Here is a 22773-nt window from a genome sequence, read left to right as displayed (position 1 = left end):
GCTTCGGGCATCAAGATGATACACTAGGCTTCGGGGGTAGTTCTTGCAAGTAGAAAAAAGGTTTAAGGGTAAGAGAATGAAATTTTGTAACACAAATCCGGATGGCTTCGTTCATTATTTATAGGGGCTGAACCATCGAGTTACGATGGGCGTAATTTTCAGGTACGCGGGGGGTACTGCCACGTCGACCAGTACGCTGGGCGACACCTAGTACGCTGGGCGTACGAGGTGGATCAGCTCGGACACATCAAGGCTACGAACTGATAGAACTCATGCGATGGAGTAGGCTACGTGGCCCAACTCAGACCATGAACACGAGTACGCTGGGCGGACTCATTTACTCTAGGCGTACTCCCATTAATCAAACTTCAAAAATTCGTAACTTTCGCATACGAGATCCGTTTTTGACATTCTTTATATCCACACGTAGGTGAGACTACGCTCTACAACTTTCATTTAGACTTTGTCGGTTAATTTTGAATTTATTTTTATTATTATGTTTTTAACAGGCCAGGATAGGAAAAGTCCGTTAAAAATTGATAACTTCTTCATCCGACGTCTGTTTTCGTCTGTCTTTTTATCGTTGCACTACTATTAACAAGATCTTCGATTCTCGTTTATATTGTTTTGGTTAAAATCACTCGATCTGAATTTCGAGTTTTGGGCTGCATATTACTAAGTCAAAACTTCGAAAAATCATAACTTCCTCATACGAAGTCAGATTTGGGCGTTCTTTTTAAGCACGCTCTCGGTTTAACGTATTATACGACTTTCGTTTAGATTACTAAGGCTAAAAATCGTTCTATTTTAATTTCACTTTTTACGTCATACAGTGTCGTGCCGGTTCTGTCGTGAAACTTCGACTGATCATAATTTCTTCTTTATAACTCGGAATTCTACATTCTTTATATATTCGGAATCCTTTTCACGACCACTACCTCTTCATGTATAGATATCGGGTTTATCTAACATTTTATTTTGACGCTTATATGTATCCTTAAATTATTAAATCACAATAATTAAGCATAAAACACATAATACTCAAATAATACATTTTTTATTATTTCAAAACATGTTATAAAGGTTAACCTAGACTATTAAGTCATCATTAATGCCTAGCCTAGAAACACGGGCGTTCCATATTTGAATCAGTACGTATTGTGTACAATCTGAATGTTTCATTATTCAAACTAATTCCAACATATATTTGTCTATCTTAACAAATAAGGCTTGCATTTATCACAATAATTGTGGTCAAATGAATTCCAAAATCTTATCCAACTGGATCTTTGGCAGTGTAATTCTCATTTTCAAGAAGACGATTCCACAATATTATATCTCATTCAAATATTTGAATCAACTTTTGAATCATTGTTACTATACTAGTTTCACAGATTTCATGACTTTCTTTTAAACAAGTTAAAAACATTCTAAATAATCATAACAATCTTATGAAATTTTGTATAAACAATTTTTGAATCCTAATACCATAGAATAAACATTTAGGAGACCAAGATGTCTTTTGATCCTATGAATAGTAACAAGGGATCGATATTCATGTTCAAAATTTATTCTCCATGTTTTTGTCTTCTTACTTCCTTTTAGTCACTACACATTCTTGCAAATGTCAGTACTCGATCCTTAGAAAAAAACACTCAAAGTTATTTAATTAGGAAAATCTTTTTGTCAGTTTCAATCTCCATGAAACTCCTAGATCTTTTAAGATTCATTGAGTGTGATCAGTGACATATTAATATCGGATTATGCTCATCTCAATTCTATGACAGGGATTTTGTAGATCATATAACAGATGGTGAATCAACCATGCAAAATCGGTTAACTACACACGCTCCATCAATAGAATACTTTTTACGAGTGTCACATCATTTTCAACATATACCCTCTCTTTGATGTGTTGGTTAACCATACATGCTCCATCAGTAGAATATAATGAAAACAAGCATTTTAATGGGAAACATACAAATCACATTTTTAATAAAACGAGAATTTGGTTTGAATACTTTAGTTAATACTTTTAAATTTGAAGCAGTTATCCTAACAAACCCTTTCGGTAACTCCAATCTCAAAACAGTTGGTGAGGGTCTTAAGCCTAAGAGCTTTTAAAAACAAACATCATTAGGAATCAGAGAGATCTCATTAAACCTCCTTTATAGTATCAGACTGGATGCACCTAGTCTTGGTTTGACTTATAATGTTTCTTCTAAACTTGTGAGGACACATGTTTGTCATAATTTCTTATATATGTAATAATGTTATTATAATATGTAGGTAAATTTAAACATTTTAAATTTTATTTTTATCCTAATAAATATTCAAATTTATTTCTTTAATTAAATAGTATTCAAAATTAAATATTTATATTTAAATTCTAATTTAAAAAAAATTCCAAAAGTTAATTAATTAAATATCCAAATTTAAATTCTTATTTAAATAATATTTAAAAGTAATCTTATATTGAATATTTAGATTTAAATAATTTAAATAATATTTATATTTATCCATTTAATACTCAAATTTAAACTCTTTTAAATAATATTTAAAAAAGAGCTATCCTAAAATTTCAAAAAACAACAAAATTCGAAAAATCTAAATTCGCTAAGGCATACCGCATCCAGGAGAGGCACGACACGTCTTTCATAAATTTAGATTTCTAATTTTTTTATTTTTAGTAGCAATGCATATAATTAAAACCCAAAGACTCTGGTACAAATGTTGCGTTTTATTACATCTATACACATATAATTAGCGCAATGGAATATACAAATTAATCCATTTGTGTACATGTACCCAAGGATCTAGGGGTTTTTTTTAATTATAGCAACCTAGTTTTCGAATCTAACTGAAGAAGGATAAACACTAACACATCGATATTTTTATTGATACTTTATGATTGCCATCTCTTGCATAGGATTAAGGAACCAACAGATAATGCCTCTATTGTTGTCAGACCCAAGACTCCAAGAAGCAAAATAAGGAAACCCTATTAAGGGAATTTCAAAATTACGTAACCTTAGAGAGAGGTTATAATTTTTGAACTAGAATGAGAGAGTAAAGAGAATGAAATTTGAGTCTTAGGAAGCCTTTGGTTTTGAGCCACAAGCATTCTGTTTATAGACTCTCACCTTAATTCCTTAAGCTAGTCAGATTCCCAAGAATAATCCATATCCTTTTTCAAAAACCTATGTAACGCCCGTAGATCCGGGCTAGTCAATTTAGAGATAATGAGCATCAAAAATGAGTTTTTGATGGAAGATTATTTAGAAGGAGTAATCTTAAACAAGTTGTAAAATATGTCACAAGGGTTCCGTACATATAAAGAACGCCAAAATCCGAGTTATAACGAAGAAGTTATGGTCTGTCGAAGTTTCGCGGCAAAACCAGCACAGCACTGGCAAACGTAAAATAGTGAATTTACGATAGAGGAATTTTTGGTCTTATTAATATAAAATAAAGTCGTATAATATGTTAAACCGAGAGCATCCATAAAAAGAACGCCCAAATCTGACTTCGTATGAGGAAGTTATGAATTTTCTAAGATTTGGCATAAAAGTGCACAACCCGAAACTCGAATTTTAGTTCGAGCGGTTTTTGGCCTATGCAACCTAAATGAGAGTTGAATATCTCATTAATAGGGACTCAACGATAAAAAGACAGATGAAAACGAAGTCCGTATGAAGGAGTTACGAATTTTTCGCGGTCATTTAACAGTCTAATCTTCTCGTACTGTTAAATTTAAGATCGATCGAGAATTAGTCGATGGAGTCAAAATGAATGTTGTAGATCTTATTTTCACCTACACGTGGATATAAAGAACGTCAAAAACGAAGCTCGTATGCAAAATTTATGAGTTTTTGAAAATCGGCTGATTTCCACCTTGTGTGCGATGCTACGTGTCAGCACCAGGTCGTGCCTAGCTGTATCCAGCTGGCTCACGACGTGAGCATCTTAAAACTCACGATGTGAGTTTTCCTCCATACCCCTATATATAAGAGGTGAAGCCCTCTTCATTCCTCACACCTCCTATCATTCCCCCTCTCTCTAGAACCTTTCTTTAGCCCCGAAAATACTAAGGGAACCTCCCTAACACGAGGCGGAAGCCCCGGAGTGCCCGACGGCTCTGAGAAGAAGAGCCATTCAGCTCAGGAAAGCTGCTCCAGCGGAGCCCATTTATGAGAAAAACCTGGTGTAAGTGAGCTATGCCTACCTTATCTTTAGTATAGCTTATGTTTCAATATAGTAATGTTATTAGGACCTTATAATAAGTATTTAGGCTATTATTATGAGTTATATAAGAGTCATTATAATATCTTTTTGACCACTCGCAGTACGGGGAATCTGGTTTAGGGTAAATCTTTAAGAGTAAAGAAGATAACAGGAATGGGTAATTGGGTTGATTAATTTTTTGATGATTAAACATAATAATTATATTACTGTGGGTTGAAAACCCTATGTACTCACCAGGTTTCCCAACCTAACCCACTCAATCTTATTTGTATCACATGTGTCGATATGAAGTTACTTTACACTGATAGATTAAAGAGATGTAGATCACTAGTGTAAATGAATGTAAGTTCTATTATGCTTATGTTTCTATATTGACGATGACATCCCAAATGTTTTAAACTGAATAAAAATACATTTCTTTAGAAATGCTTTGATAAAGTATTTATCATGTTTTTCTGGGAACAAATTCCGCAACATTTTTATTAAAAGAGGTACTCTGATTTTTATAAAGCATAAACAAAATCGGCCTTTTCTGGCCGTTAATTTGGGGATGTCACAACCTACCATCCTAACCATTTAGGATAAAATCGTCCCTATCATTCTTCCATGAGGGTTTTAGAATATTTCACTTAATCTCAAGGAATTAAATAATATTCTACCTTTTTAATTAACTAAAAATATTTAATTAATTCCAATTAAAATAATTTTCAATTAATTAATTCATAAAACATTAACATGTTATTTTTCTCCATTTCCTGATTGCTTCTTGCGCCATGAGGCCCACCCAAAAGGACCTTTTTATTATTTAGAAATGTAATCAATAGTTAATGACTTTAGAAACTATATCCAACAATTACTATAGTCAAAATGGAGACCATGTCGTGGGAAGATTTTACAACCTGATATAGGGAGGAGCGAGTGTCTTTGGTGAAGATCAGCCCACAACTAAGCGACTCATGGATGAAAATTAAGGATCATAAAGGTAAAGGGGGCCAAAGTGTGGTATGTGCGCAAAAACACATAATTGAGTATGTAGATTGTCTGGATGCCACAAACGAGGCAATGAAGGGCACTATAACAGGGTTTGCAGGATGAGCATGCGAGTATGTTACCACTATGACCAGATGAGCCATATCATGGTCGATTTTCCGCTACTCACAGCAGGCGATGTATAGGTCCCAATGCTTGTAAATTTGAGGATCACAAATGGACGACATGGGAGAGCTGAGGTCCAAAGGGTTAATGGTAAATCTTATAATCTTATTGTAGAGAACACATAAGCAACACCCTTTTTTATTGTTGGTATATATTCGATCACGTGATTTCCAAGATGTCCTTTCATTTTATTCTCATGTACATGTATATCTGGTATGTTTTTTTTTTGTTATTTTACGACATTCTCTTGTATTATTAATGTCATGCATATAAGTCGGTACATTGTTGGATGACTCTATGCTTATCATAGTCTTGTCCAGTTCTTAATCAAGTTGTATGATTAGATTCCTTATTATTGGCAAGGGATTGAATGTTATGTTGGATATAGTGTCTAAGTCCATAACTATATTTGGTATGTACTTGACCCGATCCGGCATGGTCCATTTAGGTTGCATGGCATCATGCACTTGGATAGACCAATAGAGTGAAAACAAGAGCGCTAGCTGAAAATCAAGAAGTCTTATTCTCTTAAGGATCAATCCAAGTGTACTTGGTGTTGTGTGAGACATTTGAGGCATCACACTTGAGGTGCTAGGCTCACAAGGTTTCAAAGGAATCCAAGCAACTACAAGGTATATATTTCTTACTAACTAGTAGGATTAAAAGTTCCCCATGTATTAAGTTATGAGCCTTGGAAAATCAATTATGCATGTATCTTAGTCAAACATAGATCCAAGGTTTCTAGGGTTGCATGTACACCATAGGAGTGTTAGAATGCTCAAAACCCATCAGTGATATCAGAGCCTAGGCTTGTTTGCTTAATACTTGATGCAAAATGCTAAAAAAATGAAGTTTTTTGTTCACTGATCGTATAAACTCGTCGAGTCCAAGGGGAGACTTGACTAGTCCATGAAGAAATGCATGCAACTCGTCGAGTCTATTCATGCACTCGACAAGTAGATGTTGTAGTGGCTAGATTTTTGAGTGTTGCTGCTGTAAATGGATTATAAACATTACCCTAAATTGTTTTGGTGTTATAAAACTGTTTTTAGTTGGTGTAATGTTTTTGTTAATTCATTTACAATGGCTATTATCAAGAATTACAAGTTTTATATAAGTTAATTATGATTCTTGAAATTATTGATAATCATGTTCTTGAAGTTTTGAGTTTAGATGATCATAGGAATTTTTTGTAACCTATGTGGTAGTTAATTCTTGATCATTATTTGTCTTAATGGAATCAATAACTTGTCCTCAAGTTATGGAAAACCAAGATTCACACTTGAATAAAAACCATTAAAAGAGCACAAGAGTTATAAAAATGAAGAGTCTTCATTTTAATACTCTATTAACTCATAAGTTATGAGAAATAAAAAGTTTTGAAAGTTTACAAAACTTGCCCTCAAGTTTTGGAACAAGTAAAGTCATATTAAAACTTTAGTTCCAACCCTTATACTTTATAATATTATAAGTTTATATATATATATATATATATATATATATATATATATATATATATATATATATATATATATATATATATATATATATATATATATATATAAGACTAAAAGTCGTCTTACCATTAGTAGGCCTCATTCACGAAGCCGGTCTATAAAAGGGGGGGGGGGGTATAATGTTGTTGCCTATAAAATGGTGACTTAACGGGTGTCTATTCTCACCCACCGCTTCCTTGATCGGTGGAGGGTCGTTAGCTGAAAATGTAGGACAAGGACTATAATTATCATAAAAGTATTATGAATATACTAAAGTAACTAAACTTTTATTAATTCCCAATCTTAGTTACTTTAGGAAAATGTGAATAAGGTGTTAATCCATGAAATTACACTTTGCAATTTGATTAAGTCGTTAGTGGAGCATGTGTGGTTAATCGGCACACTAACTTGGATTTATCAAGGTAGGCAAAGGGTGATTTAATGTTTATCATCGTATCGTTGGAGCGTGTGTGGTTAACTGGAACTTAGATTGAGGGGTAATACATTAAGGGTACCAAGTAATTTGCATGGTTAATTCACACCTTTTTTTGTAATCCTCGGCATCCCAGTCACAAAACTTGAAGGGCACACTCGAGATTAAAACATGCCATTGAAAAGTTCAATGAATCTCAAAGAATCTAGGAATTTCTAAACCAATTAAAACCTAATTTAATATTTTGTTTTCATGGTGGAAAATGGTGAATCATCATTCACCTACCTTCAAATATCTTATAGCTTAGATTATGGCATCCCTCTTCTAAGTTATAAAATATTGTGTTGGGTCCTAGCCTTAATATTACATTTGGGTGTTTTATTAAGGACTATCTTTATATCTAATCTAAACTATTCTTTCTTCTTTTCAGATGTCTTCCAATAACAATGCTTCTGGCTCAAACCCTACTGGCTCCTTCTCTCTCATGAATATTTGTAGGAGAGTCATCTTTGATGGATCCAACTTTATGGATTGGATCAGAAACATCATGATGGTCACTCGTTATGAGGACAAAGAATATGTCCTTGATAAGGAGCTAAAGGATATTGATGAGTCAACTACTACTCCAGAGGAGATCGCTGCATTTCAGGCACATGAAAGGGATGCTACCAAGGTAGTGTGCATCATGATGGCCACCATGACAGCCGAGCTCCAAAAGTCCTATGAGGACCACTACCCTTTTGAGATGTACATGGATTTGATGGACCGCTACCATCAAAGTGCTCGTCAAGAAAGGTATGAAATAATATCCTCCATGATAACTACCCAAATGAAGGATGGTGAAACCATCATGGCCCACATGCAGAAAATGCAAAGGTTTGTGGATCGTTTGAAGAAACTAAATGTTGACTTTCCTGAGGAGATGGAAATAGATATCATTTTGCACTTCTTACCTTCATGTTATGATCAATTTAGAATGACATACCACATGAACAAGGAAGAAGTTACACTTAGTAAACTTCAAGGACTCTTAAAGACTGCAGAAAGTAGTCTTAAGGGTAAGTTGGGTGTTACTAATCCTACTGCAGCTCATGTCTTGGGAATCGGGCATGGCGAAGGGAAGAAGAGAAAGAACCCTTCTAAGGGTACCAAGGGTAAGACCCTTGAAGGCTCCTCTTCAAGCAAAACCAAGAAAGGTTTTTTCACTCCTTCTGCTAATCCTAATGAGGTTGAATGCTTCTATTGTCATGATAAGTCGCACTGGAAGCGAAACTGCCCAAAGTACCAGCAAGATGTTAAGGATGGGAAAGTAAAACCCAACCATGCAGGTATATACACTATATTGTATAATAAATCACCTCATTCTAAGTCTTGGGTCCTTGATACATGTTGTGGAATTCACATATGTTCTGATTTGCAGGGACTAAGAAGAAGTGAGAATGTCGATCAAGAAAAGATAAACTTGATCATGGGGAACAGGAAAGCATCACCTGTCACCAAGATATGAGTTTATTCCTTATTGCTAAATAGTGGGTTTACTTTAGATTTGAATAAATGTTATTATTCGCCAGAAATGGCAAGAAATGTTATTTCTTTTCATGCATTGTATAAACAAGGTTTTACCTTTTATTTTAATAATAATAATGGTGGTATTGATGCTTTCTTTAATAATGTTCTTTATTTTAAAGCATTACCTTGTGATGGTGTGTATGAAACTGTATTTGTTGTAGATAAAATAGGAAATAATGTAATGTGTATTGATTCTTCCACTAGCTTAGATAAAGCATCTTTATGGCATTGTCATCTTGGACATGTAAGCAAGAAACGTATAGGCCAACTCCAAAAGAATGGATTCTTTGAGTCATTCGATCTAAAGTCGGATGATAGTTGTGAATCTTGTCTACTTGGAAAAATGACAAAGTCACCTTTTACTGGCACTTGTGCTAGGGGTGAAGGTTTGTTGGACCTTATACACACGGATGTGTGTGGACCCTTCAGAACCGCCACAAGAGATGCTAATCATTTCTATGTGACGTTTACTGATGATTTTAGTATATATGGATATGTCTACTTAATCAAGCATAAGTTAGAAACCTTTGAAAAGTTCAAAGAGTTTAAGCAAGAAGTGGAAAATAAGTTGGGCAGGTACATAAAGATGCTTCAATCCAATCGAGGTGGTGAGTATCTTAGTATTGAGTTCCTTGAATATCTTAAGGAATGTGGGATTGTCTCACAAGTGACACCTCTCAGGACACCTCAGTTGAATGGTGTAGCTGAGAGGTGCAATCGAACCTTGTTGGACATGGTTCATTCCATGATGAGTCGAGCTTCGCTACCAATCTCATTTTGGGGGTATGCCTTAGAGATTGTCGCCTATATCCTTAATCTAGTCCCTACAAAGAAGGTTGCCAAAACCCCTCACGAGATGTGGACTGGAAAAGTTCCCAATCTAGATCACATCAAGATTTGGGGTTGCGAGGCTTTCGTGAGACGCGAGACTCACGATAAGCTCGAGCCTCGAAGTGAGAGGTGTATTTTCATCGGCTACCCACAAAAATCCTATGGTTACATCTTCTACAGACCCAGTGATAATGTGGTCTTTGTAGCAAGAAGAGGAGTCTTTCGTGAGAGAGAATTCATAAGCCAAGAAGACAGTGGGAGGCAAATTGACCTTGAAGAAATTCAAGAGTCGAGTGGTAAAGGAACCTCTAACCCTAGCCCTCAACCTGAGGAGGAAACTCCTGTTGAGCCGACTGAAGAGTTTGTACCTCTGAGGCGTTCCACCAGAGTTAGGAATGCACCTGAGAATTATTATGGTTTCCATATTACTGCAGAAGGTGATACCCTTATCAGTGATAACACACTGGTAAATCTGGATGAGCCTAACAGCTACACGGAAGCCATGGTAGGCCCTGAGGTTGCTAAATGGAAAAAGGCTATGGACAGCAAGATACAGTCCATGTATAACAATCAAGTTTGGAACTTAGTTGACAATGTACTTGATCGTAGGACTGTTGGGTGGAAATGGATCTTCAAGAAGAAGACCGACATGGATGGTAATGTACACACGTATAAGGCACGACTGGTTGCAAAGGGTTATTCTCAAACTCCGAGAGTTGATTATGATGAGACCTTTTCTCAAGTGGCCAAGATTAAGTCCATTAGCGCTCTGTTAGCCATTGTTACATTTCATGACTATGAAATATGGCAAATGGATGTCAAAACCGCTTTCCTTAATGGAAAGTTGGCTGAGGATGCTTACATGGTTCAGACAGAAGGTTTTGTCAGTACAGAGTACCCTAATAGAGTGTGCAAGCTTGAGAAATCCATCTATGGATTGAAACAAGCACCTCGCAGATGGAATCTTTGTTTCAATGAGAAAGTCAAAGAGTGGCTTTTCGAGATGCGAACATGAATCTTGTGTATATGTCAAGGCTAGTGGGAGTATAGTTAGCTTTTTGGTATTATATGTGGATGACATACTACTCATAGGAAATGATAGCCCAACCTTGTAAGAAGTGAAATCCTGGCTTGGGTAGTGTTTCACTATGAAGGACCTTGGAGAAGCTGCCTATATCCTATGGATAAGAATTTTGAGAAACAGGAGTAAAAGACTAATTGGACTTAGTCATAGTACCTACTTGGACAAGGTGTTGAAGAGGTTTAGCATGGAAAATTACAAGAAAGGAGATTTACCTATCCAGTGTAATGCCAGACTGAGTAAAACTCAGAGCCCGAGTACAGAGGCTGAGATAGCTTAGATGACTTGAGTCCCATATGCTTCCGCTGTAGGCTCGATCATGTATGTTGTGACTTGTATTTGTCCTAATGTTGTCTTTGCTTTGAGCATGGTCAGCAGATATCAGGGGAACCCTGGCAAGGCTCACTGGACTGCAGTAAAGAATATTCTCAAGTACCTGCGAAGGACTAAGGACTGGGTCCTTACCCTTGGTGGGAGTGATGACTTGAAAGTAGTAGGGTATAGTGATGCTAGCTTTCAGACTGATAGGGATAATTTCCGCTCTCAGTCGGGCTGGGTCTTTACCCTAAACGGAGGGGTAATTACTTGGAAAAGTTCCAAACAAGATACAGTGGCTGATTCCACTTGTGAATCAAAGTATATAGCAGCAAGCGATGCAGCAAAGGTGGCTCTATGGCTAAAGAACTTCATTGGAGACCTTGGAGTTGTACCAGCTATTAAGGAGACAATGGAAATTTTCTGTGATAGTGAAAGTGCAGTTGCCTTAGCGAAGGAACCAAGGGATCATGGCAGATCCAGACACATCGACAGAAAATGTCATTTCATCAGACATCGAATAGAAGAAGGAATCCTCGTGGCAAAGAGGGTATCATCGGATGAGAACCCTGGCAGATCCCCTCACAAAGGGACTGAGCAGGGCTAAGCATCTTCAGCATGCTAGGAGCATAGGGCTAAGAGATGATATTAGTTTTTAAAAGTTACATAATTTTGAAATTTGTAAAATGTAATTGACATTTGATGATAAATAAAAGTTGTTATTTATGAGTAAAGTGTTACTATCTCTTTTCAATCGTTTACTATTATTTCTTTTTGCACGTTTTTACTTCCAGAATAATTATTTATGGTATTTATCATATTATTCAAATTCTCCACAGTCGGTCATATGTTGGAAGTATATATGAATCAAGACTGTCATTGGTTGGTTTGTAGAGGTCCAAGATGTTGGACAAAGTGGGCTACAACACTCATGAGTACTCATAAGTTCTGAGTATTGGACTCAAACCACGCTCACTGGAATCACTTCATGGAATTCATCTCGAGTGATCGTGAGACGGTAATATCATATAAGTCTTCAAACCTAGAGATATGATTTGTTGCCTATGAGTTGGTTATGCATTGATTGTACGAAAACGCATTGGTAAATCGATGTTATAAAACTTACCTTTGTGTGTAATTCAACAAGTAGTAGAACAAACATATGAGTCGAAGTTTATCTGTTCCTTCTAGGATTAGAAACGATATTTGGGCCCCTCGATGATTTTGTTTTGACCTATGTACCGGGCCCGGTCAAAACTAAATTAATGTGTTCAGTTAAGTTCTATGTCAAACAAATCGGAAACCGGGAAACAAATGTTGGACAATAAGCAAGATCATGTTCCATGTATTTGTCCAGCTGATATCTAGAATAGAGGATTATATGATCACTTATCTAAAATGGCACACCATCATCTTCTCAGTTCTGAGAGACCTTGAAAGAGTTGCGATTGCTGATCGGTTCCTGAAGTCATACTTGCAACTATAGTTATTAGACTTATCCAAGTGGGAGACTGTTGGATATAGTGTCTAAGTCCATAACTATATTTGGTATGTACTTGACCCAACCCGGCATGGTCCATTTGGGTTACATGACATCATGCACTTGGATAGACTAATAGCATGAAACTAGAGTGAAAACAAGAGGGCTAGCCGAAAATCAAGAAGTCTTATTCTCTTAAGGATCAATCCAAGTGTACTTGGTGTTGTGTGAGACATTTGAGGCATCACACTTGAGGTGCTAGGCTCACAAGGTTTCAAAGGAATCCAAGCAACTACAAGGTATGTATTTCTTACTAACTTTTAGGATTAAAAGTTCCCCATGTATGCTAGATAAGTTATGAACCTTGGAAAATCAATTTTGTATGTATCTTAGTCAAACATAGATCCAAGGTTTCTAGGATTGCATGTACGTATATTATTAAATAAAAGAAAAATAGAATAATGCCATTTAATTAGAAGAAGGATAATTTGTACATTTGCATTACCTTAAAATTAGGAAACCCAAATTTAAAAAAAAAAAAGAAATTTACAGATTTTAATGGATCTTTGATTATCTTAATTTTTGAATTTTGATTTTTTTAAAATTAATTTAGTTTAAATAATTCGAACATAATTCTTAATCATACCCGGTTTTATTCTGACAGAATGACATTCTTTTTATAATGGTATTTTATGAAAATGTAAGCCATAACTAATAAAGAGTCTTACTTCTCACAGAATAAACAAATTTTTAGATACAAGTTAAATTTTTTCTATCACATCCTTGAAAAAATAAAAAAACTTTATATTTTATTCAATAATAATGAAACACTCCCAAATAACAAACAAATATAATATGTAGATTATTCTATTGGAATATACTATTACATATGATAATGAGTAGTGCATTTTTATGGAAGATCGGTGACCATTGAGGATTGTTCATGTCTATCCCACACACATTCATCCAACCTTCGCGTCATTGATCATCATGTACTTCATTCATTCTATGAGAATAATTGTCATGAAATTAAATTGTGTAAGAATAAAACTATGTGAGAATGCTTTTATACAACAAAAATAAAAATAATTTAGTAATTCTAAAAGAACTCATATAACATGTTAAAATCAAGTAACACAAATAACGAACTCAAAAATTATTTTTGTGTTCTTTAAGAATTTGAACATCAAGTTCTCTTTCAAGCATTTCTACAAACACCTGGTGTGCAATATTCTCAAAGAATTATTTTTGTGTTCTTCCATATGTTACCTTTGCTACTGGTAGTAAGTTCTGGTCAACTGCTCAGTCATATATCTTCAGTCTAAAAACCTAATAAGAGTTTCTGGTTCACTTCCTAGAGCATAATTTCAAGCTTCTATTCTTCCTAACTATGTTTAGACCATTCAAAGACTCAAACAACATCTTACAAAATGGAAAAAGATCATAAATCGGTATGTAAATCATATATAAAATGTTAGGGGTTCGATTTATAAAACGAAGAAATAAAGAAAGGGGATCAGAAATCAAACCTGTTATCAATACATGGTGTGTTATCGATTGGTCCGATCGAACCCTAAACGACGCACCCAACCACCAAAGTTCAGTTTGCAGGTCCGACCTGCAGCTGAAAGCGTTAACGAACCAACAAAGGGGGTGGATAGAGGATCAAACCTGTTAAGAAGGAGAATATTTTATGAACATTGCAACATACATCACTTGGTCTATAAAGATCACAGAGCTAATTTTCAACCATATGTTGACAACTAAAATTCTTACTTGCATCTTGTAATGGAGATGACGCCCTACGATTATTTATGTTCTGAAAAACCCTATTTAACCTCAAATTAATCGGTTCTTATTGAAAAAAAATGTTGAAATCGAGAGAGAGTCGGAGTTTACCTTTATTGGCGTTTGGGCATGGTACCGTTGGTCGACCACCTTCTTCTACCACCAGCGTCAATGACCGGAACGTCGTGAAAAAACATCGATACAGTAGAACCGTAGGCGATGGGGGAAGAAATCGGACGTGATGATCAGTAAGGATGAAAGGGAGAAGAAGAAGAATAAACCTAGGTTTCTTGATGGGTGGAGATCAGAAGTAGATAATGGCGGTGGGTGGACACCTATGTGGAATCTTGAAGAAAAAAAACGATGATTATCCATGGAGGAGACTGTGGTGAAACAATCGATGATCTAATGCCATGTACAGATGAGATGAGAGGGAAAAGGTTGGAGGTGGCGGTAAATAGAAGAGAAGAGAGAAGAGGCGGATGTGAGGATATATATACTAGAACTTGTGTTTTAATTAAAACTATATTCCTAAATTAAAGGGATATTAATTGATTTATATATTTACCATAATTAATTAAATGTAAGATTGCATATTTACTCTTTTGAAATAATTGATTTACATTGATGCATACAATAACATAATAATTACTTTGAATAATATATATATATATATATATATAAAGGTTTATACAAAATATAAATATTTTGCAAATTACATATTTGCCCATTGCCCTCGTTAGGTTAAGAAGCCACAACTTTCATTTTGATATTTTACCGATTAAAGCGACATAAAACAAAAGTTTCTTTTTAAAAAAAAGAGAAATTAACAAGAGATATTTGTTTAAAAAGTAAAGCCGAGAAGGTACACCGGATATGGCGTTCTCTGCAAATCCGTTGGCTCTGAGCGTTCCCGATCCTGCCTTCGAGTCCTGGCTCCGGGACAGCGGCTACCTAGAGGTTCTCGACCAGCGAACTTCCGACCTCCACCGTGTCTCTTCCACTGCCGCCGCCACCAGCACCACCGGCGATTCCAATTCTGCAAGAGCCGATCCGCCCTCCGTCGCTGCCGCCGTCAGTGGGGGATATTTCCTGTCGACTGTGTTAAACTGCTTCGGAATCCTACTCTCTCTATTAACAATAAATCCGTTCTCAAAACTCACAAATGAAGACTTCTCCGGCGATACTCCGCCTTGGACTTTAGGGTTTATTGGTTTCTCTGACTCCTATTCTTTTCCTTCGTCTCGGCCGCAAGCTCGTATGAGAGTTACTGAGAACATCAAGCGTTATTGCCGTAATTACGCCAGTCTGTTCATCCTCTTCTTCGCTTGCTCTCTGTATGTAGCCATGTACCAATTTCTTGCCTCATTAGTCTAATCCAATTCAATTACTCGATTATATAAAATCCTTTGCATCTTCTTTATTGTAATTTGAGAGGTATTGATTGTTTCTACTAGGTATCAGATACCAATTGCTCTTGTTGGTTTGGTATCGAGCTTGGTTCTATGGGATTTGTTTGCATACTGTGGCAAGCGTTGGGGGTTAGAGAATTATCCTGTTATTCGTGAGTGCTTGCTTCGCCTCGTTCAATGTGGTATGTTTTCGTATCTGCCAATTGGTAAATTATGTTTGCATCATTCATGTTGATTTGATTTTATTAGTATCTTATTGCAGCGACTGCAGTTATTATATTTTTGTGCAATGTTCAAATGGCACTGCTATGTGCACTCGGAGTTAGCTATGGAGGTAAGTTGAAGAAGCTTTCGGACTGGGTTCACCATTTTTACTGTATTTTTTGTTTCTAAATCAAGAAATTTTTGCAGTGATGATGTTGCATGCCTCATTCCGGAAGCTGACTCCTGTGAAGCAACAACCTACAAAAGGGAAACAGAAATAGAGATATAATACACAAGGTAGAAAGGTCATCTGAGGCTGTGATGAATAGTTAGGGTGAACCACTGGTTCACATAGGCAAAATCATTTTGAGTATAAGAAAAGACCCATGTTGTCTGTTGAGGTTGAGGTTACTTTGGTGTTGATTCTGTATAAGTTGTATAATTCTTTTCTGGTCTTTCTTTATTTGATCGGATTCCGGCACTGGCTTCATGAAAATAGATGCTTAGAAGAAGCATCAAGCATGTCTGTGATGTTCATTACTGAACATAATAAATGACATGTTGACATTTGTTATGAATATAGATAACTTGATCAAATAATCTGTTTATTTAATCAATATGGAAACAAACAATTATGAAAAGCTTTTGCAATGATCTCTAACAACGAAAACATCAACTCCATGTTCATGTCCATCCACAAAAATCATGATCAAACTACCCCAACCAAAGTATACAACAATATTTCACTACAAAAGGCTCAGTCAAAGAAACTGATACGGAGATATTAAAAAAAAAAAAAAAGATAAATATATAAGTTACTATATAATCTTCTCTTGATGTTATGTACACTTGAATAAATTAATAATAATTAACATAGAAACCACCGGAATGGAATTGGTTGTTATAACTCCTCTAAGTTGGGTTGAGATCCCGCCAACTTTGCCCTTGCCATCTGCACCACAAACACAAATGACAAAGGATGTAATGGTGAACGAAATGAGAAAGGGGGGTAAATAAGTAAATTCCACCCACCTTGAAAGCAAGAACCTTGCAAGGGGGCTTATGTTGGCATTTGACTGAGCCTCTTTGTTGGTTTGCTTCTTTTTGCTATCGGCTTCTGCATTTGCATTCTCCGGCTCAATTGCCTTTTTACCCTTGGAGAATCCACGTGTCGCCACCTCTTGTAGATCCTTCAACGCTGGTTCTTTTGAACTGGAAATGGAAAGCAAGCATTTTCATAAGTCAAACTACACCCAATTCACAAGGGCATAAGCGTCATTTACCTAGCTAACCGGTGAAGCAGCCTGGTGACAAGAAATTCACAAGATCCAGGCTTTGTGTATTCCATATCCATCAAAGAACTTATCACAGATCGAACCACAGATGCTTCTAAATCATCCGCAATTGCCTACAATCAATCATAAAAATAAAGTTAAGTCTCATGGTCACATAAACTAGTCTTTTACAAAATTGCCCTTTGACTTAGAGATGGATGATTTATTCACCTCTTTCAAGGAAGGAACTATCAGGATAGACAAAGGAGCGGATGCTGATGTGGCAGAGGTTCTAGCCATCTCTTCTTCATCACTACTTGCTTGCCGAGGTTTCGGGAACGCTTTCATCGCATCATAATAATCGCTCGAATGTCTGAAATCCAAATTTAAATATTTAAAAAAAGTAAATATAATATTTCTTTTACCCCAATAAAATAAATCCAAACCTTGTTGAATCTATGCTACTTGTTGACTTTTCAACTCTGCTACTAGTTTCTTGGACTATACCCTTTTGGACCTTGCTTAAACCAGACTTATCTTTCGTGTGTCCTTTCTTCATTCCTCCTTGTAGTGCAGCTTTTGCCTGAAACAAAATTGTTAAATTACCCTTATATTATTTGTTAAAATGAAGAAGTAACGCCAACCTCTGCTAGGTTTAATGCACTATCTTCATGTGAAGCAGTTGATGTTTTTTCTTGGATTCCAAGTCTAGATTTTGGTGTTCGGGGGGAATCGAAGTCATCGTGTGGGCCCCGGTAGACAAAAGTGCCACTGATGGATGCATCTTCAAAAGAGCTAAACGTGCTACTCGACTGTATGGCCCAATAAAAATAATCAGATTAAAAAACATTTTGTTACATCACCACATGCAAATTTTTTATTAAAATATATTACCATTGTACTTTGATCACTGAAAAGTGAGGAGGTTTGAGCTCTTGGAGATCTCACAACCACAGTTCCAGTGCCATCCATTTGCATATCTTCCTGTTGAAACAGCTTCAGAAAGAGAAAAAGAAAGAGAACGTGTAATGGAGGGAAGAAAAAAAAAACGCACATCTCCCCTGTAATAATCTTGTTTTTTGTCATGAATATGATCGGAGTCTCTGTTTCTAGAAACTTCTGATGATGATCTTCTTGTAGTACCAGTAGCTTCTGTAGTAACTCTCTTCTGTGTTGCTTGATTTGAAGTTGACAGAGAGTCTGTTTTTCTGTCTCTAATTTGAGGTGGTCTCACAGCGCTTCTAACTGTCCCTGTCCCGGACCCACCTATGCTAAAATCCCATCCAGCATTTCTTGTTGTTTTACTACTACTGTGTATTATTTATTCATAATAAACTGATAATGGTCAGTCAGCTATTATAAAAGTTTACACAGCAACAAGGGTAAGATTGTAAATTCACATTCACCTGACTCGAACAGTAGTGTCTTCAACTCTAGAATCCCTTGTCACCTTCACGGTGTTAGACCCTTCCCCTAAACCACCCTGTGTACCATTTCTAGGCGAATCCCCATCTTCCTTGATGTGGAACTTTGGTCGTTCTCTGACAACATACAAGGGTATTATCGTCAATATGGAAGGTAAAGAATACAGGTTTAATGAAACCATAAATAAAATCACCTGATTCTCTCCAGTAGTCTTGGATTCTTCCTAGCATTTTTAATAAACCGATGTTTCAGAAGTTCCTTTGCACTTGGTCTCTGATAAATAATTAAATATAATCATTAACAGATAAAAAAAACACACACACAGAGAAACCAAATGCATACCTCAGCAGGTGACTTCTTTAAACACAATGAAACAAACTCTTTCATTGGGCGAGAAAAATGTTCATCTAGCTGTAAGAATCAAAGATAAAGCATTAGAGAATGAATTAATACCAATAAATAATCACATGGATAATGGAATAAAATGATTTCCAAAAAAGAAATAATAATAATAATAAGACCTCACCTGGGGTGGATTTTCTCTAGGTATGATGAAAAGGACTCTCATGGGATGAAGATCAGCAAGAGGAGGCTCCCCTTTAGCCATCTCAATTGCAGTTATTCCTAAAGACCAAATATCTGCCTGCATTCACCAAAGTCAAACACCATTTAAATAAGCATAAGTATATATATATATATATATATATATATATATATATATATATATATATATATATATATATATAAATCAGAACTTAAAAAAACAAGTGATAGTGGGACCTTTTCATTATATCCATCTGAATTCTGAATTACTTCTGGTGCCATCCAAAATGGTGTTCCTACAAAGGTCTGTCACCAGCAAACATATCAGTGACTGAATTTTTTTTTCCCAAATTCATAACCTTTTATTGAAGTATGAAAATTAATAAATGAAGTTTCACATTTGTAATAAATGAATATAATTAAGAACCCTAGAAATAGAACGAATACCTTTCTTCTAGAAATGGTGCGGGTTAGCTGTGCAGACACACCAAAGTCTGCAACCTTAACATCACCATTGGCAGTCAACAAAATGTTTGCAGCTGTTTAAAAATATGAAACAACTTTTGTCATTACATTTACACCACCACTTTTATAAGATAATCTTTATATAAAACAATAGGGAAACCTTTAATGTCTCTGTGGATCTTCCCTTCATTATGGAGATATTCAATTGCATGCAGCAAGTCACGTAAAATGCAAGCAATCGACATTTCATCCAACGGTTGATTTGGTTGAATCTGTGGATAGAAAGTCCACATCAGCACTGAAAATGCAACCCTCATCAACTATATATATAGAAATTGGTAAAAATAACCTACTAGATCAGCAACAGAGCCTCCAGCCATGTACTCCATGATTATCCATAGTTTAGTTTGGTGAAGATATGATCCATAGTATTCGGTAATATATGGAGATCGACATTGTTGCAGAACTGCTATTTCCTGAAAGTGAAAAAAAAAAAAAAAAAATTAATAATGAATTTAATTGATGGGTGATGGATTTTGTAAGGACATGGATGGATCGATGGATACCTTTTGGATGTCTTCAATCTCATCCTCTCTGAAGAAAATAGAGAAGGAAGGTTTAAAATATGGATACAAAAGATCAGATATGTCGAGTGATTATTAAAATGGAAAAAAGATTAAGAGCAAAAACTCACGATTCTTCCAAATCGATAACTTTAATAGCTACCTCTTTGTTGATTTCCTTATCAAACCTGAAAATCAAGGAAGACAATACAACTGGTAGCTTAACAAGAATAATATAAAAGCAATTTATAGGAACATGTGAGAAAATGGAAAGAAAATTGCAACATTTCCTTTTCTCAAAAGTTTAGAGGTTATGTTTCATCTTTTCATCATAATTACACTATCTTGATGAATTATGTCATTATAGAGATTAGAGTTGTCAGTTGTTTACTTATTATGTCTTTGTCTACAATCTCAAGTTAGTAACTTCATTGCTTTTGTACAGAAACATTGATTTTCTTCCCATCTGCAAGCTATAATAAAACCATGAGATTCACATAAAATCCCAACTTATATAACTTCATCTATGTATTCCTATTTGAGGGGCAAAGTCACATGGTTACTATTTTTGGCAAAATTTAACAATTCCATGGAAGCAGTATTCATATGGGATCATGGTTTGATGATAATCAAAGTCTAACAATAATGACATCATGAATACTCTAGTTAGGGCATGCTTCGTGTCACGTATATATGTTGATTGGGACTTGTTAAATTAGGTTATTAAAGTTTAAACTTTGATAATTTGATGATTTATGGTATTGATTCGATTTGTATTAAACTATATTTATAAGTTCTGATACCATACATGTATATTTAATTTTAAAGTTAAACCAATGTTGTGCAAGCTTTTAGACTTCTACAATTACATGTATAATCATAATTCCAAACATGACACATACTCATACGGTGCATGATCCAATTTAATATGTTTCATTTGGGCTGTGATTTATGGATTGACCCTAGTCGAGTGTATTTCCTCGACACCTTTAGCGAAAAATTTCCTTAATGAAAAGCAAGATGCGGTTACTTTTTCAAGATAACCTAAATACAGAAGTAATGACCTACATCAGTTTCATTGAACTAAATACTAGATTTGATGCAATAATACCTGGTAAAATTACATTTGTACTAATTTTATGATCCCATGAAGGATGCCACTCATGCCATGAAACCACAGCCCACATGGCTTTCATGTCACCGAATGCTCTATTTGAGTTTCAACACTCTCAATACAATATATTCAACTTGCTCCTGATATGTCCAATTGTCCACAACTCCTAAACTTTTTCATGGACTTACAAAACCTTAGCTAAATCATGTATATGCAAGAATTCACAATTGGGCAGGAACGTTCCAATGTTCCCAAATTTTTAAATTCAATCGACTGTTGTTTCTTACTGTGGTCCTATAGTGGACAGAAATGCTTTAATAACACATGCTAGTCAACCCTCCAATGTTAATACATGTACATTAAACATATGATGAAAGGAGAATTAAGTACTTGCAGAATGAATTTCCAAGACTTACCCCTTATAGACATCCCCAAAAGATCCCCTTCCGATGAGTTCCAAGTCGCTAAATCGGGATCCGGCTGCCTCCATTATAGCTACTGCGTCTGCCATCTCCACTAAAAGAGTAAACCCCTTTCCTTCTTCAAACAATCATATGGATAACAATGACATGGTATCTCGAATTCCAAATTCCAGCTTGGACTTCACAATGCTTATTGGCCGAGGGTCAATTCACTTATGCTTGAAATCTGAAACACGCATTGAAAAAAGAAAGAGAGATCGCCGCACGATCAGCGATAACTTCGTTCCCACAATTCACACACCTACCAAGTAAAACCAAATAGTATACAATAAGCGTGAGTGGATGACGAAATGAAATCGCAATGTAGTAAGCAAAAGACTCGAAGACGCAATCAATAGAATGATTAGGTATGAGTGAAATGACAGTCAAGCGATTGATTTGAAATTTTTTGCTAGAAGAACAATAATTGAAAGCGAAACACTACCTTAACCTAAGGATGCTGTGAAAGCACTTATTAGGGCTTGGATTGAAGCAGGAGTTAGGGTTTGTGGGATGGAATTAAACACTTGGTGTGAAATTCAAGGAGCTTGAAAGGGGATCAAGATTCAAGAAAGAAACAAATGGAAATGAAAAGTTGTCTGATTCCTGTAAATATTTGGCAGAAATTCTGTAAAAAAAAGCCGTTATTTAGGGTACAGGAAGGATGGTAAAAACACATACTCGCACACTCCAAAGCCAATACTCGATTTTTTTTTTTTCTTTTTTTAAGGGGAATTTAGTTATTAAAAGTTTTTTCTTTATATATGTTTTATCATTGAATTTTTTATTTTTTAAAAAAACATATAACCATTAAAAAAAATTATTAGCCGGAATAATGGATTGAGAGGGTTTGGTCATATTTAGTCATTTAATTTTTTTTCGTAATTCATTTACCCTTAAATTAATTTAAAATTTGAAT

At 35.5% G+C, this 22773-nt stretch overlaps 2 protein-coding genes across 4 annotated transcripts; one reads left to right on the top strand and one right to left on the bottom strand.

The window, feature by feature from the left end:
• Positions 1-15208: 15208 nt before the first annotated feature.
• On the top strand, positions 15209-16472 carry PRA1.H (prenylated RAB acceptor 1.H). The gene is made up of 4 exons (XM_078994570.1): positions 15209-15730; positions 15851-15987; positions 16068-16139; positions 16217-16472. The coding sequence occupies exons 1-4, from the start codon at positions 15270-15272 to the stop codon at positions 16288-16290; spliced, it is 744 nt and encodes a 247-aa protein (XP_078850696.1). The 5' UTR covers positions 15209-15269; the 3' UTR covers positions 16291-16472.
• Positions 16473-16667: 195 nt separating this feature from the next.
• Positions 16668-22450, bottom strand: LOC145046272 (uncharacterized). Of its 3 annotated transcripts, XM_078994569.1 has the most exons (21): positions 22300-22449; positions 21810-22116; positions 20671-20752; positions 20411-20467; positions 20283-20310; positions 20070-20192; positions 19877-19988; positions 19699-19790; positions 19489-19557; positions 19235-19351; positions 19051-19119; positions 18902-18981; positions 18690-18824; positions 18338-18593; positions 18178-18267; positions 17928-18095; positions 17730-17866; positions 17515-17656; positions 17293-17417; positions 17042-17221; positions 16668-16961 (listed from the first exon to the last, which is right to left on the bottom strand). In XM_078994569.1, the coding sequence occupies exons 6-21, from the start codon at positions 20103-20105 to the stop codon at positions 16922-16924; spliced, it is 1848 nt and encodes a 615-aa protein (XP_078850695.1). In that variant the 5' UTR covers positions 20106-20192; positions 20283-20310; positions 20411-20467; positions 20671-20752; positions 21810-22116; positions 22300-22449; the 3' UTR covers positions 16668-16921. The 3 variants fall into 3 exon arrangements, with proteins under 3 accessions (XP_078850695.1, XP_078850693.1, XP_078850694.1); XM_078994567.1 differs by lacking the exon at positions 20671-20752 and having other exon boundaries at positions 22300-22450; XM_078994568.1 differs by lacking the exon at positions 20671-20752 and having other exon boundaries at positions 18338-18590; positions 22300-22450.
• Between the last annotated feature and the right edge of the window lie 323 nt (positions 22451-22773).

This window comes from Lactuca saligna, chromosome 5, assembly GCF_052625555.1.
Source record: "Lactuca saligna cultivar CGN05327 chromosome 5, ASM5262555v1, whole genome shotgun sequence".
Lineage (NCBI taxonomy): Eukaryota > Viridiplantae > Streptophyta > Magnoliopsida > Asterales > Asteraceae > Lactuca > Lactuca saligna.
This window is presented reverse-complemented; position numbering and strand designations above follow the sequence as displayed.